Consider the following 18,334-nt stretch of genomic DNA (forward strand, 5'->3'; position numbering starts at 1 on the left):
GCCACATGTGACATGTAACTATCGATTTGGACAGAATATTTCCATCTCCGTGGAAAGTTCTATTGGACGGTGCTGCTATCAACTAAATAAACAAGTACCCTCACTGACATTTTACCAGCTTCTGTTTATTGAGCACCTACTGAGTGCTAGCATCTTCATCTTTTTCTAAGAAGTAATGAATAAAAAGTAAACATTCACATGCTATTTTGGGGGTATAGAAGCCATCTTCAACCTTATTGGAAAAAATGTACATTTTTTACCTTTGGCCGCTTTATTTTGTTATTGCTCCAAAATACAATAAGGACCTTGGGGTCAATCTGTAAATCCAATGTTGCAGTATTTTTTTTTGACTATGTAATCCAAAAGAATATTTCTTCGGCTTTGTTTCCGTTAAAAGCTTTAAAGAGCATACAATATTTTCTTAATCTTTGGCTACCCTTAATCCCCCCGCAAAAAAGCCTCAATGACAAAAATGTTTTCTTCTCAAAATAAATGAGTAAAGATATCTTCCCCCTAAATTTTGAGCAAGTTTTTACTTTTTTGGTATAGTTTTATCATGCTGCCTACACATTTGTCTACTCTTTGGTACCAAAAAAAAAAAAAAAAAAAAAAACCACATTCCACTACACATATGAAGCCCTTAAGAAATCAGTTAATTCCTGGACCTTGAATTTAAAGGCTGTGGTGAGATTAATTTAAAAGAGAGCAAGAAAAACTGCATAAAGATTCTTTCTGCAGGATGAGGGTAACATCCGTGTAACCCAACCAGGAGGTAGTGGAGGCAGAGTCTGCTGAGCACGTGTGTGCACCTGTGACAGTTTGAGGGACACCTGCCTGCCCGTGTGTCAGCCTGCCCCACGTGGCTTGCACCCTGTAATCACAAACACTGTACTGCCATTTCCCTGAAGGTCACACTTTTTTGTTTTCCATGTAACTTTTCAACAGACCAGAAGTAAATTTGAAGAGATATTCCGGCTGCCTCAAGGATATCGAAATTTCCAGAACTCCATATAACATCCTCAGCAGTCCTGATTATGTTGGTGTTACCAAGGGGTGTTCACTAGAGGTTAGTTTGGTTTTTTAATGGCTCCCTAAATGCTTCCATACCTGATTTCACTTACGTAGTTTTGGTGCTCTTGTTAACCTATTTTAGATTCCTAGGGATCCTAGTCTTAGCTATGCTTAAATAACAAAGCGAGGTTGAAGCACGTCCATAAATCACCACAGTCACATAAACGTAGGCAACGGTATGATTGAACACTCAAAATTGTGAACCAATTCCCCACGTGTGTAACACTTCATAACATGTATTTTTAATATTAATCTCTTTTCTGGTTCTCTCCTCCTTTCCAGTACTACTTTTCCCCTTTCCTCGTTCTTGTCATCTATTTTAGACTTACGTCCTCTTCAAGTATTACATATAGCTTTGTGCAGCAGCCCTAAGTTTTTTTTCCAGAATATACTAGGAATTTACACAAATAACAAGCAACCACGTACACCATAAACATTAGTGCTTAGCATTTTGTCTATCGTTTGAGAGTCAAACCTCCTTGTCTTTGAAAATGGCACCGATTAGGAACCGTCCACCAAGACCATCTTTGGCAGGACTGCGAAGTCCCCTGCTACTGGGCGTCTTCAAACCTTTTCTTTGTTGCAGAAGCAGCCCCCTTGTTCCATTGAACCCCTCTGCCCCGACTCTTCACTAGGGGCTGACTCATAGGAGACAGAACACAGGTCCAGCTCTGCTCTCTTAAAATGTCTATAAGGAAGAGTCAACAGTCATTAGGAAATAGTAGCAAGAAGTTTACGGGCATCCTAAAAGCAATAAGTTTGGGTTTTAAAAAAAAAAAAAAACAACAACAACAATGTTAAATGCATCATGCTTATAAAATTTTGATTACACTGATATGATACAACTGTTCATTTTAGCTGTTTTCTCCACTGTAATAATTCTAAGGCATGGTTGTAGGATTCAGGGAAGTGAAGGGAGGAGGAGGAGAAAGAAAAAGCGAATCCATCCCTGCAACATGAGATTTAAAGACTGGAACAGAACTTTTAGGGTCTTCATCATTAGAGGCTCCAATTTGGAATTAGCCATAGATATCCATCATGAGATGCTTGGGAATAAGGGAAATACAGCATGGAAACTCGAAGGATCCATGCTGACTTCTTTAAGAAAGTTTTACTGAGAGTTTTAATCTTCCAAAGCCTAACTCTCATCCATGTCCAAAAGATATATACATGAGGATGGAAAACTGTCCAGAAAATGAATAACCTGTATGTGTGAAAATGCTAATTCTGTAAAGGTACTTTTCAGTCACCAGGAATTATTTTACAACTGAAATACGAGGCAGAAAGGATGTGAAAATAAATATTGAAAAGTCTGCGCAGTACTTTTATCGGAACTATCCAAAAGTCTATGATTTGAAAATTGGAAAAGAAAATAGATGATACATTTTACAACACTTATGTCACTTAACTGGGCCTGAAACACGGTGGGGAAAAAATATTCTGCATTAGAGGATGCCTTGCTTTTACTACAGCAAAATCCGGGACTTGTAAAATGAGCATTTTAAGCACTCAAAATGCCCGACTACATGGGCTTGCTTCCTAGCGCCTTCATGCAGTGGAATCCTCCTGCCATTAAAAGTGATGATAAGATCTGTGTTCTGAGAGAGGTATCTCCCACATATGTGGTGAAAAAAAAGAATTTACAGAAGAATGTGCCTACCGGGGTTTCATTTAAATATAGAGAGGAGGAGAGAGGAAGAGGGCAATTTGTTGTGAAAAATAAATAAATGAATGCATGCATGCAGGATAAACAGATGGATGAATGATAAAAGCTCCATGCTTTTATCAGCTTTGAGATGGGGGTGATTTTTGCTTTCTCTCTTTTGTACTTTGCTACTGTCTAAAATGTTATTGCTTTAAATTTATTATTAGGGACAATGGTACTATTTTCGTTTTGAGAATTGGGCTTTAGAATGTTTGGTTTGTTTACTTTTCAGATTGAGCTTTCACCTAACTTTTTATTCTTCTAGAATGTATTTATACATTTGATAGCCATGGACATCTTCCCTTGGGCTCATCATGGAGAAAAATGCAGACATAGACCATGGTCAGACTCCTCTGTAAAACAGAAACAATTAGTTGATAGAGGGTATTCAAGGGATTATCAGAGTGTTTTCCAGGGCGATTTAGCAAGATAGATCTACACCAAAAGAAAATGTCATCTGTCGGTCATAATTGTGTGTATTTTAAATCAAAAGTGCTCAAATAAAAGCAGAGGCCAGAGGCACCTGGGTGGCGCAGTGGGTTGACCATCCAACTCTTGGTTTCAGCTCAGGTCAGGACCACATTGGGCTCCATGCTCAGTGGGGAGTCTGCTGGGGGGTTTTCTCCCTCTCCTTCCACCCCTCCCCCTGCTTGCTCTCTCTCTAAAATAAATAAACCTTTAAAAAAAAAAAAAAAAAAAACAGAGGCCAGATTTTTTATTTTAACCCAAACTGCTCAGAAAGTTCAGTCATGCCTGGAAATAGTATTTCTTCAGTTACTGCAAGCTCTCCACATAACTGAGTCTCACGCTTTCTAAAACAATGTATTTCATGGTGATGCTGAGTGCCCGGAGGAGGGTGAGACAGAAATTTCGACATTTTCACTTCTTTTTGTTTTAAGGTTTTATTTATTTGAGAGTGCACTCGAGAGACAGTGAGCACGAGCAGGGGGAGAAACACACACAGAGAGAGAAGCAGACTCTCTGCTGGGCAGGGAGCCCAATGCGGGACTCAGTCCCTGACCCCAGGATCCTGACCTGAGCCAAAGGCAGACGCTCATCCACCTGAGCCACCCAGGCGCCCCTAAATTTTCATTTCTGATGCTTTCTTCTCTTTTTTCCCTTTTGCCCACAGAACGTTTACACAGTCAGCTTCCCCAAGCCTGGTTTCGTGGAGCTGCCCCCTGTGCCAATTGATGTAGGGACAGAAATCAACCTGTCCTTCAGCACCAAGAATGAGTCTGGGATCATCCTCTTGGGAAGTGGAGGGACGCCAGCCCAACCCCGGAGGAAACGAAGGCAAACTGGACAGGTACCCTCCTACCTGGTTGGCAGGGCATTTTCCTTTGTGCTTATAGAAGACATTTTATAAGGAGCCTGGCAAGACATTTAGGCTTTATACATTGCCTTTGTGGTTTTAGATTTGCATCACTTATTTCCACTCTCATCTTTTTTTAAGACAATTATCTCTGCAAGGATTCTCCTTGTTGGTCAGCTCTAGGTGCACGGGCCCTTGTATTTGCACCCGTATTTCATATGGGCTCGGCATGTGTGTGTTTAAAGGGAGAAAGCTTACACTGTATTCAGATTACAATAATATCCCCTTATCTCTAAGTCTGATTACTTACCGCATCTGTAGATATCCCACTAGGGTCTCTTAAATTCAAATTTAGATCCCTTCTCGGATCAATTTCCCAGTTCTGCTAGCCTACATGATGCAGTCTCTTCAAGTCTGACCACCCCACCCTCTCTGGACACAGAGAAGGCAGGGAATGGGCATGGGATAGGAGAAAGCAAGTAGAGCCTAACGCACCCATGCATGGGCAGTGGCCTATGCCCAGGTTCACTCTTGACATGGAGAGGGAGCCCACAGAGTAGCTGCATTGTCAGGTGTGAACCTCAATTTCATACCCTACACCCTTTCGATTCTGTTAAAAGCGATCTCTTAGGCGTCATAACTCTTTCCTGCCTTGATATTCCTCCCGGACTTTCCATCTTATGTTTTTAAATATATACATTTTTCCATTTAATCTTGTTTTTCTTAGTGAAAGAGGTCATGGGAATTAACTAGTCTACAATTACCAAAGAATGAAAGGAACGCTTTACAAATATGCCCTCAAATATGGATGCATCCTTGTCAACCAGGTTGTGGTGGTTGTGATTTTAGGTGTTTTTAAAGTCACATTTATAATTTAAAATTGAGTAGTCGGTAATACGGTTGACCCTTGAACAACATGGGAGTGAGGGACATCAACCCCCCCACTCAGTCAAAATTCCACATATAACTCTTCACTTCCCAAAGACAGAGCGTGCTACTGACTGGAAGCCTTACCCATAATGTAGTCACTCGATTAACACATACTTGTATGTTATGTATATTATTCGCTGTATTCTGAAAGTAAGCTACAGAAAAAAATGTTATTAACAACATCATAAGGAAGAGAATACAGTATTTATCTTAAAAAAAATCCACATGTAAGTAGATCCACACGGTTCAAATCCATGTTATCCATGGATGTTATTATATAATAAATCTTATTCTTTTCCTGACAAAAAATAAAGACCGAACAATATAAATTCAAAGATATGAAACCATGAGTAACTTGGGTTATCTCAGAAATACAAGAGTATTTTAATATCAGAAAACCTAAAAATTATATAATCATCTCAATAGATGCAGAGAAAACATTTGGCAAAATTTAATATCCATTCCTGATTTTTTTAATTTTTATTTATTTATGATAGTCACAGAGAGAGAGAGAGAGAGAGAGAGAGAGAGAGAGAGGCAGAGACATAGGCAGAGGGAGAAGCAGGCTCCATGCACCGGGAGCCCGACGTGGAATTCGATCCCGGGTCTCCAGGATCGCGCCCTGGGCCAAAGGCAGGCGCTAAACCGCTGCACCACCCGGGGATCCCCATTCCTGATTTTAAAAACAAACCATGCAACCTAACAATATGGATGGATATCAGAAACTGAAAAGAAATAAAAAAAAAGATGCACCACATACTGTATGATGCCATTTTCACAGATTTCTAATACAAGTAACATGAAGCAGGAGCTACTGGCTGGCTCAGTTGGTAGACCAGGTGACTCTTAATCTCAGGGTTGTAAATTTGAACCCCATGCTGGGTGCAGAGATTATCTAAAAATTATTTATTTATTTATTTATTTATTTATTTATTTATTTATGTGACACTAAACATATTGTTTACAGATATACATATGTGTGTGTGAATTTTCAAAAATAATTTTTAAAAAGCAAGGCACTGATAAAACTACAATCCGTGTTAGTAGTCCCCTCTAAGATGGTGAAGCTGGGCGATGGAGGAATTCTTTTTTTTTTTTTTTTTTGTAAATTTTTTTTTTATTGGTGTTAAATTTGCCAACATGTAGCATAACACCCAGTGCTCATCCTGTCAAGTGCCCCCCTCAGTGCCCGTCACCCAGTCACCCCCACCCCCGGCCCACCTCCCCTTCCACCACTCCTTGTTCATTTCCCAGAGTTAGGAGTCTCTCATGTTCTGTCTCCCTCCCTGATATTTCCCACTCATTTTTTTCTCCTTTCCCCTTTATTCCCTCTCACTATTTTTTATATTCCCCAAATGAATGAGACCATATAATGTTTGTCCTTCTCCGATTGACTTATTTCACTCAGCATAATACTTGACTTATTTCACTCAGCATAATACCAATGGAGGAATTCTTAAACTGGGTGGCACTCATTTAATTGTAGTTTTATTGATATTCATTCAATTGTACAGTTGTGAACGTGGCTTTATTATTTACATGTATGTCTCTTAAATGTTGAGGAATGCATCAAATAGTTGTAATAGAAATAATCTTTAAAGAATAGAGGGAGGAAAACGTGTCATTCCCTCTCATTTCTTAATGCACATAATAAGTGCTGGATACATCTAATATTTAAATTTCCTCCTAAATTCCTGTCTTTTATCCTCATCAAGACTAAATAAATGGACTTAAATCACCAGCTTTCAGGATCGTTCTTAGAATTAGAACCTGCGCCCATTAAAACAATTAAAATGAGAAAATATTAAGTACTACAATGCAGAGTAAATTGGAAATAACGTGTTAATGTTTCAACATTTTAATGATAATATTCATCTTTAAAAATCTCATAGTAAAGTCCTCTTTGAAAGAGGAAACAATGTTAAATAGTTTACATCTGGTGTAGAACCAAGGCTGGTTAAACTGACATACTTGATTTTCCAAAGCTGACGTTTTGAAGCCATAGGGTTGTTTTTGACTCTGTTCTATTAAAGTTAGTTTCTTATCCCAAACAATCAATGTAACTGAGAACGTTTTAACTGAGTGGGTAGTTTGCAGTTGCCCCTTTGACGGATGGTGAGCACTTGTTCAGATCCTCTGGATGTTCTGTGTTGGACACACAGCTGCCTGGACGATTTGGCAAATCATCGGAGACTCCACGATGTGTGATTGCAACCGTCACCGCCCCAGGTGACTCACAGAGGGCTGGGTGACGATGGAGCAGCAGGTGCTCTCCGCTCCACAGGCAGGGGAACACGCGTGGCCTCAGCTTTGGGGCGAGGACTGCATTCGGGCTCCCTGGGGTTCCTAATCTCATCTCAAAACCACACTGGTTGCTATGGGAACAGTAGCCAGAAGAAAGCAGTCATGTTTGTGGATGAAAAATTGTCTGCCTTCTTTCTGCGTGTGGGAGACCAGTTGGGTGCTGGCGGTAGCGTATGCTCCAGCAGCCTGCGGGGCCCAGGGGAGCCCGACACCACCAAGGCCATGAGGCTGGGAGTCGGACCTGATTTCCAGGAGCTCACTGTCCACCCGTGACTCTGGGGACAGGAAGTTTCTGGACACCTTTGCTTCCTGGCCTGTGGGTTAGGGCCCGGCGCTTCTGCTGCGCCCAGACTGCACGGCCCCCAACAGCAGAGCCCTGGGCCGGGACCCAGACGCCGATTCCCGCTTGGTCCACGGCCCACGGGCGTGTTGAGTCCTTGGTTCTCAGGTGGAGGCTCGGGCCGAGGGGCCGCCGTGACCCTCCATGACCTCTCGCCCCCGCAGGCCTACTACGCAGTCTTCCTGAGCAAGGGCCGCCTGGAGGTGCACCTGTCCGCGGGGACACGGACCATGCGGAAAATTGTCATCAGGCCGGGGCCGAGCGGGTTCCACGATGGGAGAGAACATTCCGTCCACGTGGAGAGAACTAAAGGGTAACAGAAGCTGCTGGGGAGCGGCCCTAACCTGTATGTGGGCCGCGGAGGTTCCCTGCACCCCTCGTCCCCCCCGCTGCACCTCCAGCCCTGCACCCCGGCCCTGCACCCCTTGCCCCCCCACTGCACCCCCAGCCCTGTACCCCACCACCCCCCACAGCCCCTGCACCCTCTGCCCTGCAACCCACCACCCCCCATAGCCTCTGCACCCTCCGCCCTGCACCCCTCGCCCCCCACTGCACCTCCAGCCCTGCACCCCACCGCCCCTACAGCCCCTGCACCCCCGCCCGGCACCCCCGCGCCCCCCATTGCCCCTGCACCTCCACCCACGCACCCCACCGCCCCACCCCCCCACCACCTGAGCTGGACCAGGCCCCTGCAGAGTGGCTACAGGGGGGAACAGAGGTGAAGGACACAGAGGGAAAGGCTACCTCGGGGATGACCCAAAAGAACTGCTTCCCAGCCCTGAGTCCTGAAGGGCAGCCACGGTGCCCTGAGCTGACGCGTCAGTCCCCAGAGTGCTGGGCACCGGGTATTCCCTGCACTGGGAAAGTCGTCTGCATTGTCCTCACAGTGATGTCTGACAACGCAGGGAATTAGTTTAGAAGGACAATTAGACAAAAGGAAGACAGAAGCCCGGAGACTTCAGACCCCCAACCAGCAGGCCATTTAATTAGAATGGAGACGTAGAAAAGACCTGGAAATCAACTGTGAGGAACCCTCAGGGCACAGAGCATATTTTTTAAATACAGCAGGATGATGGTGTAGCACTAGTTCAGGTGAGCAGGAGCTACTCTGTACAGACCTGCGTTTTCTAATTATCCTCTTGTGGGGATAACAGTGTAGATAAGTAATAAGAATGTTTTCCAAGTAAATGACAAAGCTTTCCTTGGTTCATTTTTTTATTGTTATACAGAACATTAGGTTGTGGGCCGAATTACTACTGAGCGTTCTTGCAGGATATCTACTCGCTGCGATGTTTGGAAACCATGATTAAGACAAATGAGGGATCCGTATTTGGACAAACTGAGAACTTTCGCAAACCTGGGAGCCACACATTGTGGGCCTGTCCCTGAGGCGGAGTGAAAACTGAATTTTCTCATTTGAATCTTAGCGACCGCTCTAAAATACTAGTTTACAACCTTTCAGATAAGACTTCAGGTTCTTTGGCAAACGTTAACCCTTCTCATGGTGGGAAGGGCTTTTTTAACGTCTTTGAACTTGAAAGAATCTCAACAAACAAATGCAGGTTTGACAAGTACAGTTGACCAAAAAAATCATCCCAAATATGTATTTTGGTCGAGAAAGGATTCTGAGGGTCCCCGGTGCGTTACGACGTTGCGCTCAGGTGTCCTTTTAACAGGTGTCTCTTCAGGAAGGGCATTTTATTATGCCAACTTCACAGCTGTCGGCCGTTAATCCAGCCTTTATTTGATTAAGTTCAGTGTATAGTACATCGCTGAAAACTGGTCATTCGGCTAATTGGCCATATAAACAAACAGTTTCGCCATTCGCTGTTAATTAGAGGATAATGTATGGGCCGTATTAGTGGGTAGTCGGTGAACTCCGCGGCAAAGCAAGAACACATTTGCTGCCGTAATGTCTCAGTCAGGCCTCTGTGGGCCAAACACAATCACCGCCTATCCTTTCAGCAAGTGCCTCAATTAACTGATTAACTGGAGATGGCTAATGACCCTAAGAACTTCACCCAGAAACATCTTTCAATGCTTCATACCTATTCCACGGCACGCTCTGTGTCAAATGCTGGACACTTCTAACGCCTCCATCTGTGCTTGCCAACTATATGCTCTTACCCTTCTGTGTCACCTCAAAGATTGTGCCATTTCACGTCGAGTATGATGCCCTTGCTAATTTGGGAGTATTTGCCTTCCCCCAACACCATACAGATCATCAATGTCCGTTGTCGCTTCTTTTCCTGAAGCCCTGGATAAGATGATAATCGTAATGCCACCGCACAGAATCACTGCATTTTTACCAAACTGAGAGGCAAACTTCCCGAGGTGCTCTTGCCCTATTCTCTCCCCGTCTGCCTCTCTTTCTCCTTCCTCCCTTACCCTCTCTCTTTTTCTACCCCTCCCTCTGCAAAAATCTCACTTGAGTCACTTTGGTGTCTAATTCCGGGGACTCCAGGGCTCCCTGCCGTCCATAACCTTCCATAGCCCTCTGAACCTTCTCCCGGACTCCGCGTAAGTGGCCAGTACCCCTTACTGGACAAAAGTACGAAACCCCAAGAGCCTGGAGTAGATGTGTAGGCGAGGAGTTTCCTCCTCTGTCAGAACATTCTCCATACGGGCACAGATTTAGGCTGAAGGGCACAAAGTTAGACCAGCTCTTTCAGGAATAATCTGGGATCTATGGTATCCAGAGTGGAATCATGATTTGGACCCTGCAACCTAAATATTTCTTACCATTCAAAATATGTTCCATCAAAATAAAATTGCAGGACCGCCTGGGTGGCTCAGTCGGTTGAGCATCCAACTCTTGATTTTGGCTCAGGTCGTGATGTCAGGGTCGTGGGGTGTAGGGCTCCATGCTCAGTGGGGAGTCCGCGTGGAATATTCCCTTCCTCTCTCCCTGACTCCTGCCTCCTTCGTGCACGGGCGCAGGTGTTGTGCTCTCTCTCTCCCTCTTTCCCTCAAATAAATAAGTAAATCTTTTAAAAAATGATAAATAAAATGGCAGACTTTGTTCTTCATATAAATTGCAAATGTCAGGGCACCTACTTCTCTTAATTTCTTCTTGCACGTATACAACCCATTTGGCGGTCGTTCGAAAACAAAAGCTTAGACCAATATTCCCAACAAACAAGTAATAGAATATAAGTAATGAAATGTTTTATTATGAAACTCCAAGAAGCAACTTGTAGGCAAATACAACTGACTTGTTGATAATGTCTATTATAGCGCTTTTTGCCTATAACAGGTGCTCCATGAAGGGGCACTGAGTACATATTTTTAAAAGAGGAGATACAGTAGAATCATAGTGGGCATATTGGTAATGTTCCTCTTTTAACAAAGAATGAAATAAATGATCTAGATCTGATGCTCCTAGAATGTAAAACACAAGCAAGATTTAGCTATCGTCTTCGAGCAATGCCTTCATTAAGTAACACAGCCTCAGTACAGTCCCTTAATTAGTGTTCTCCATGGCTTAACGTAGGTATTTTCATCCTCATTTTATAAATGAATGAAATGAGATTGAGCAAGATTAAATACCTGGCCCCGGTCACACTGTCGGTAAGCCTCTACGCTAATACTCCATTCCAGTCGGTTCTTCCCGAAAGCTCACGTTCATCCTGTGTCTCCACCCTGGGGTCTACTAGGACAGGACCACTGGAATGGCCCTTGGGGCAGAACCAGATCAGACATGACATCAGAAGCATGAGGGCCTCTGGCTCTTTGAAAACCCTGCTCGAGAGCAGAGATTTGCTCCCTTCAGACAATCCTTAATAGCGGTTTAAATCCCTCATTAAAACTGTTGAGAACATCGCCATGTCGTGTTAGGAAGAGTTTGCTTTTAGCAAGAAAAAAAAAAAGGTGTGTGCGTGGGGGCGGGGGGACTGCTCAGTGAGTCACAGATGCCCAGAAGTGTTTTCCTAAAAGTCTCATAAAACCACCAGCATCCTTAGCAATAATGTGGAACCTCTTGAATTTTGCCAACATGCTCTTCCAGAGTTTGGTAAGAAAAAAAAAAAACAATATGTCATTTCCCCTTCATGTTCCTTTTGAAAATAAATCCAATGTGCTCCCTCTCCACCCCTTGAACACTGACATTTTGAGCACCGATGAAATCCATTTTTCTTTCATTCTCTTACATCTGAACTGTCTCAACGTCGACCAGTTGCTCAGGGCCATTTCAGACCATCTTTGCCCTGGTTTGTTATTTCTAGTTCTGCATGTGGTTTTTATTCTTTTTAAATATATATATAATTATTTATTTACTCATGAGAGACACAGGGAGAGAGGCAGAGACGCAGGCAGAGGGAAAAGCAGGCTTCCTGCAGGGAGCCCGACGTGGGCCTCGATCCCGGGGTCACGACCTGAGCCGAGGGCAGATGCTCCACCGAGCACCCCAGGCCTCCCTGGTTCTTATTCTTTATAAAGTCAAGTCAGATGGCATTTTAGGACTGAGTTTCCCCCCTAAGTACTTTGGTTTTCTCCCCGGATATATAGGAAGCTTCCAGGAATTCATTCATGGTCCTCAGGCCGGTGACTAGTAGCCTCCCACCCCCTGATCTGGACTGAAATTCAAAGCCTGCTTCTAGAACAAGAGAGGCAATGCCTTTGGTGATGGTCATCATCGGGACTCCGCCCCCTTGGAGTCCCTGCCCAGGGCCCCAGGGCTGTTGTGACTAAGGAGCAGGGCCTCCGCCAGCAGGGGACCCCACGGACAGGCCGAGGGCGCCCGCGTCAGCCTGGTTCTTCCCAGAGCGCCCGGAAGGCTCTCGGCCCAGGTGCACAGCCTGTCCCCCCGCAGGGACACAAGGCACCCGGAGAGATCAAGGCCCCGGGCTCGGTCCCCGCGTCCCCCTGGGCCACCGCTGCTCTGAGCCACCTGTGGGGGGGGGGGGCGGTGCCTGTGGTCTCCCAGGGACCCACTGACTCCTGTGGCTCCTGCGAGGCGAGGGGCATCCGGCCTGAGGCCCACCCACGGGCTGGGCGCTGAGCCCTGGGTTGCGGCTGTTTCTCCAGCGTCTTCACTGTGCAAGTGGATGAAGACAGAAGGCACACGCAGGCCCTGCCGGCGGAGCAGGCCATCCAGGTCCACAGGCTCTTCGTGGGGGGCGCCCCGCCGGAGTTCCAGCCACCCCCTCTCAGGAACATCCCTCCTTTCCAAGGCTGCGTGTGGAACGTGGTCATCAACTCGGTGTAAGTAGGCAACTCTGCTCTCTTAAGGGGACCACGCGGGGCCACCGCAGACCCAGGGGGTGGGCGGAGAGGCAACAGGAGGAGCTGCCCTCTCGACTGGAAGGGTCAAGCCCTCGGCCTGAGGAGGGGGGGCTGGACTGTTGGGAGGCAGCACCTCGACAACTAACGCAGAGTATTTAATTGCAATCCCATCCATCAGCCCCATGGACTTTGCGCAGCCCGTGTCCTTCAAAAACGCAGACATCGGTCGGTGTGCCCACCAGAAACCCCGCGAGGACGAGGATGCAGCGGTCCCAGCCGAAGCAGTTACCCAGCCGGGGCCCGTGCCCACGCCCGCCCTCCCCGCGCCCACCCCTTTTGGGGCCCACGTGAGTGTTTCCATCCTAGCGCTTTCCCGTTGGAACCTGTCTTTTCAGCTGTTTTCCGAGAGAAAATAATTCAGGAGATCTAGTACATCCTACTCCTGGAATCCGAGGGAGGGCAGCGTCTACGGAAGCCCGTTCCCCGGACGCCTTCCTCTGATTACTTTTACTTCTATGTCTGTTCCGCTTTGAGCTTCTTTCTCGTGAAACAGCAGTGTTTTCCGGTGAACAGCCAGCATAGCACAGACGCGTCTACAGAACCCAAAACAAGACCCACCTGTAACATCGCCACACACATGCAACCGTATCCGTTTTCAGCCCCTTTTAGTTGCGTTTCAACTAGTAGACGCCGCATCCTGTGTATGATGTGGTGGCCTCTGTTTTAAGACCGGTAATCCGTGACTAAACATCACGCAGACGTGGCTGCCCGACTACGAGGCCGACAGGCCCTGTCTGGGGCCCAGAGGGAGGCTCACGGCCCTGCCGAGAGGTCGGGGCTTCACACAGGATGGAAATCAGACGTGAGCCAGCTTGAGGTGAGGGCGGAGCAGACACATTCGGAGCCGCTGGGAGACTCAGAAAGCAAAGGAGCATGAGTCTTGTCTTTGCTTGGGCCTTGGGCTTTTATCGAGAACCGTGGTCCTCGGACTGATTAGAACAGAGACGAGGGCCCACGTGTGATCGTTTGGGGCCCGGGGTCCTGGTGGCAAGACGTCTAGGCTGGAGATCTGGAACACACGTAAGCTAGCTCTGTCGGTCATTCTCACCCGGGCCTGCCTTAAATGTCACCTGTGCTAAAGCCTTCATCGACCTCTTGCCCCTTACAAGGAGGAGGTACACTCTTTGCGTTCTGAGGCGTGTGTGAAAGGGGGCGGGGTGCCGTACTGGCAAGAACAGAGGAGCCAAAAACGCAGATTTTTGTGGAGTCCTTCCGTTTCCCTATCTTGATGAGTATGTGCGTGTGTGCGTGTGTGTGACACACAGAGACACGTAGGATGTTCCCTTGTGTGGGGGGTAATCATTCCATTGATTAGAGCATGGCTTTCCGAGTAGACAGCCAGGGTTGCAATGCATACACTCCCGTCTACCGTGAGTATGAATCTGGGAAAGCTACTTAGCCAATCTAGGCCTCAGTTTCCTCATCTGTACAGTGAGTGTATTTATGACACATAAGTCCAAGAGTTAACATGAGGACTTAAAAAAATGTTTCTTAAATGCCTAGTGCAAACTCAACATTTAATAAATGGCCTAACTGCTCTATCGTCGTGATCATAATGACTGCCTCCGAGTGCTGACGCTGCGCCAGCCGCTGCCTAAATGATTGCCATTCAGCCTCATATGTAATTTTCATCATGGCTCTGTAAACGATACATCATCCCATTTTTGGTTTGAGTTAATAAGAATTGTCTAGCCTCAGTCGCCCAGTAAATGGCAGAATAGGAATTTTCGCCCAGGAGGCCCGACTACACAGCCGGGCTCCTTATCACTGCAACGCTCTGTCTTTGTAATTCATTCTACTTTTTCCTCATCATAGGCCATTTAGAGTGCTGCTAGTTTTTCACTGTTAGGAACTATATTCTGATGAGCGCCTCTATTTACCAAACTTTCTTCTTTATTGTCTCAAGACAGATTCTTAGATGGATAAATGTCAGATTAAATGAAGACTATCCCGAAGTTTCTCAAAACGTACCCATTAATTGCTTTTTCCAAAGGTCTCATCAGTTTCCATTCTCACCACCAATGTATCCAAGAGGGTGGATCTCACTATACTCTTTACAGCATACCTGTCATATTTATAATGCTTGCCAACTGATGGGTGCAACACGCTGTCTTGAGCACGGATTTTGAAAACTCTTGTTCATTTCATTTTCTCCCTTAGTTTCCACCATGGAAAGGGTTGTTCTGTAGAGCGATTTGCTGCTCATCACTAGAGATATTTTTGAGCTTGCATCTTTCTAGCATCCCTTCCAGGATTTGGGAAGAGCAAAGTCCTTATGCTTGCGGTGAGCGTAGCGAATAGACTTGTGGAATTGCTATGTCGTACACCTGGAACTAACATAACATTGTGTGTCAATGATACTTCAATTAAAAAAGAAAACATAGCAAAAGCTTTTCTCCCAGGGTAAATAGTCTATAACCTCAAGCATTCTCCATGTGACCTAATTTCTTATTCCTTTATTTCAACACATCAATATTCTTTTTTATTTTTTTTATTTTTTATGTATTTATCTTTCAACAGATCAATATTCTGAAGTTTGAAATGTCCCCTTCAAAACGTGGCACCTGGAATAGACAATATTACTCAAAGTGCCCAGGTCAGGGGACAGCAGTACCTCTCCTTCCATTGGTCTGTCCTTATATTTTATTAAGTATACAACTGAGAATACTTTGGTATTTTAACTGAGTCAATCTGCTGGCTCATCCTCAGTGCCATATTCAGTCAACCACAATCTGGAGAGCCTGTCTACCACTCAACCTTCTCTTGGGTCAGGTCTCTCAGCCAGCCCATCTTGACTTGGTCCAGTTCACTGGTGGAGAAGCTCGCTGGTCCCCAGTCATCACCTCTCTTTGCTCAGTGCCTGCACAAACTCTATTTTATAGGGAGTCTCCAGCATATCCCTCTGTGGTTTCTGGAGATCACATTTTCCCCCCTTTTTTTCTGAAAATAAAGATACTTTCCCATCTGGGACTGGAGATTTTTAACTCATTTAAGTTTTCTTGTAACCTTCTGTTCTAATTCCAATTTCCATTTTCTCTCAGCAGTATGTGTTTTAACTTTTCCGAAACAGAGCGTTCCACTGAGATAAGACAAAAGCAAAAGAGAAGTTGAGTGGCAATCCTGTGGGCTGGTATACAAAGACTCACAGAACACCAGAGCTAGAAGAGACCTTAAAGATCCTGACCCTTAATTGACTCTTAACAAAGCCCTAGAACTTAGCTCAGGGCCTGTCATCATGCACATTACTGACAGTTGGCACTAAAACCCAGATATCTCAATTCCATCAGCTATCTCCCCTTATGCCATGTGGGCATAATTACATTTCTTAGAACCTCCATCCTTATGGGGTTATATTTTTACAGTTTCAGATCATGGGACCATACACATCTTTCCATTTGATCTTAATAATAATTAATTATTCTCTTATTTTCTTAAATGATTTAAGAAATACATATATTTAAGAAATAGGAATAATTTCCTTATTTCTCTTAATAATTCTCTTATTTTCATTCTTTGTGTGGAGAGAAGTGTCTGCTTTTTAAAGGGGACCAAAAGTTAAACGTTCAACAATTTATAACGAATATTTGTCGAGAGCCTACTACATGCAAAAATTAATACAATATCATCATTGCTAGCGAGGGAGAGGGGGAGAGACAGAGAGTGGAAGATTTGAGGAATAAGACGCTCATATAAATGACAAACCCACTATGTGTGGAGGTCAGTGTGGCTAAGAGCGGAGTGTGGGCCACACACACAGCCCGCTGGCTTTCAAGACTGAAAACTGGAAACATGGCAGGGTGTCCCTGAAACTGCATCCAAACCAAATGATTAGTGGCATCTAGAAGTGTAAAAACAAGTCTATAAAATGCAAATTTTAATATATCATCACACTCTTGTACATAAAATCTTTCAGTTGAAACAATACAAAATGATGACATACTTAGGACATTATGTGAAGTGGATGAAACAGGACATAAAAGCATACATATTGCATAATCACATCTACATCAATAGATGGGAAAAAACACATTAAAAAATCCTTGCAAAAAAAATATATCAGAAGCTAACAGCAGATGTATTATGGACTAGAGATGATTTTCATCATTTAAAATATATATATATATTCTTACGTGTGTTTTGCTTTCATAACTTTTTCTAAAAGATACATTGAAAGCGGTGGCTTTCAACCTCTCTTTATTCCTCTGCAACATCACATTAAGGGCTGGTTTCTCCTCTGGGCACCCCCCTCCACGTTGGGGGCCGCTGAGAACGACTACTGGGCCTTTTCCAGTGATCTGGGACCGGGGCCTGCCCGCCTACTTCCACTCAGTGGCCTCGGGTGAGTGACTTGTCCTCCCTAAATGTAAAATGACCCTTTGAAAAATAAGAATGGTGCCATCTACCCAGCCAAGGATTATCATGAGGAAGTAAATTATATGCTGTATGCAAAGCACCCAGCACGGTGCCTGGCACTCAGAAACACCCCAAAATTCTTCCATGGGAATCGTTAGCCTTTCACGCTTTCAGGGGGAGAGCGAGTGCCAGGAAAGAAAGGGAGTGGCGGGTGTTCCACGTTCAACAATTGCAGACTCCAGTGGGATATGGAGGTCATAGCTCGAGTCTCGCATCATTTTCCATTCTCACCATCCCCTTCCCTTTTCACACCAGAATTTAGATCGTAAGAAGGTCGTTAAGAGCTAAGGCCTGTAGGTTAATTCCTCTGTTCTCAGAGGCCGAAGGGGCTGTCCCCTATGGTGGGTCCCCTCCCCGCCAGCATCTCACACCATGAGGATGCTGTTCACCGGGCTCCAGCGCAGGCTCAGAGTATCCTGGGAAAGCCCTGCCCTGAGGACTGTGTCGGTCCCATCATTCGGACTTGCTGGGACGTCACACAGCAGAGGTCACTGTACGTGTATTATCGCATTTGATAGTGTGAGAGCCCAGCTTCCCGTTATGCTTTTCTCTTGTTCCGTGTGTGGCCCAGTTGGAGCTCATTAAATATTTCTATGTGTCACATCTGTAGAGATCCCTCATGAAGACGGTGGGTGGGGCGGGGTCAGACTGTAGATGTCTATGACCACCGGCAGGTCTACACGGGGTTTGTACCGAGTCTTTATAACCAGCATGGCCGTGTGCCTTTGTATACAATGAACTGGCTGCATTTTCTTTTTTTTACTTGAAGCTTATTGGAAAGTTGAACTTTGAAATGTGAATGCTAAGAAGAGTGATGCAAATAGCCGTGAAGAGTCCCCGTGTCGTTAAGGGCTTTGGGGAGTTGGGGAAGAGAAGCGGGCGGAGAGGGAAAGAATAGGCCAAAAGAAAGCCATTTCTCTCGCAACTTGAGTGCTACGACTTTAAAAGCTAAATACGGTCCATGCCGAAGGAC

At 45.2% G+C, this 18,334-nt stretch overlaps 1 protein-coding gene across 1 annotated transcript in view; it reads left to right on the forward strand.

Moving 5' to 3' along the window:
- Nucleotides 1–18,334, forward strand: part of LAMA2 (laminin subunit alpha 2) — a 597,066-nt gene that overhangs the window by 550,998 nt on the left and 27,734 nt on the right. The window contains 5 exon segments of the mRNA XM_077902686.1: nt 946–1,066; nt 3,909–4,085; nt 7,830–7,978; nt 12,691–12,867; nt 13,067–13,235. Coding sequence (XP_077758812.1) covers nt 946–1,066; nt 3,909–4,085; nt 7,830–7,978; nt 12,691–12,867; nt 13,067–13,235 — 793 coding nt within the window.

The sequence above is a fragment of the Canis aureus genome, chromosome 1 (assembly GCF_053574225.1).
Source record: "Canis aureus isolate CA01 chromosome 1, VMU_Caureus_v.1.0, whole genome shotgun sequence".
NCBI classification, from domain to species: domain Eukaryota; kingdom Metazoa; phylum Chordata; class Mammalia; order Carnivora; family Canidae; genus Canis; species Canis aureus.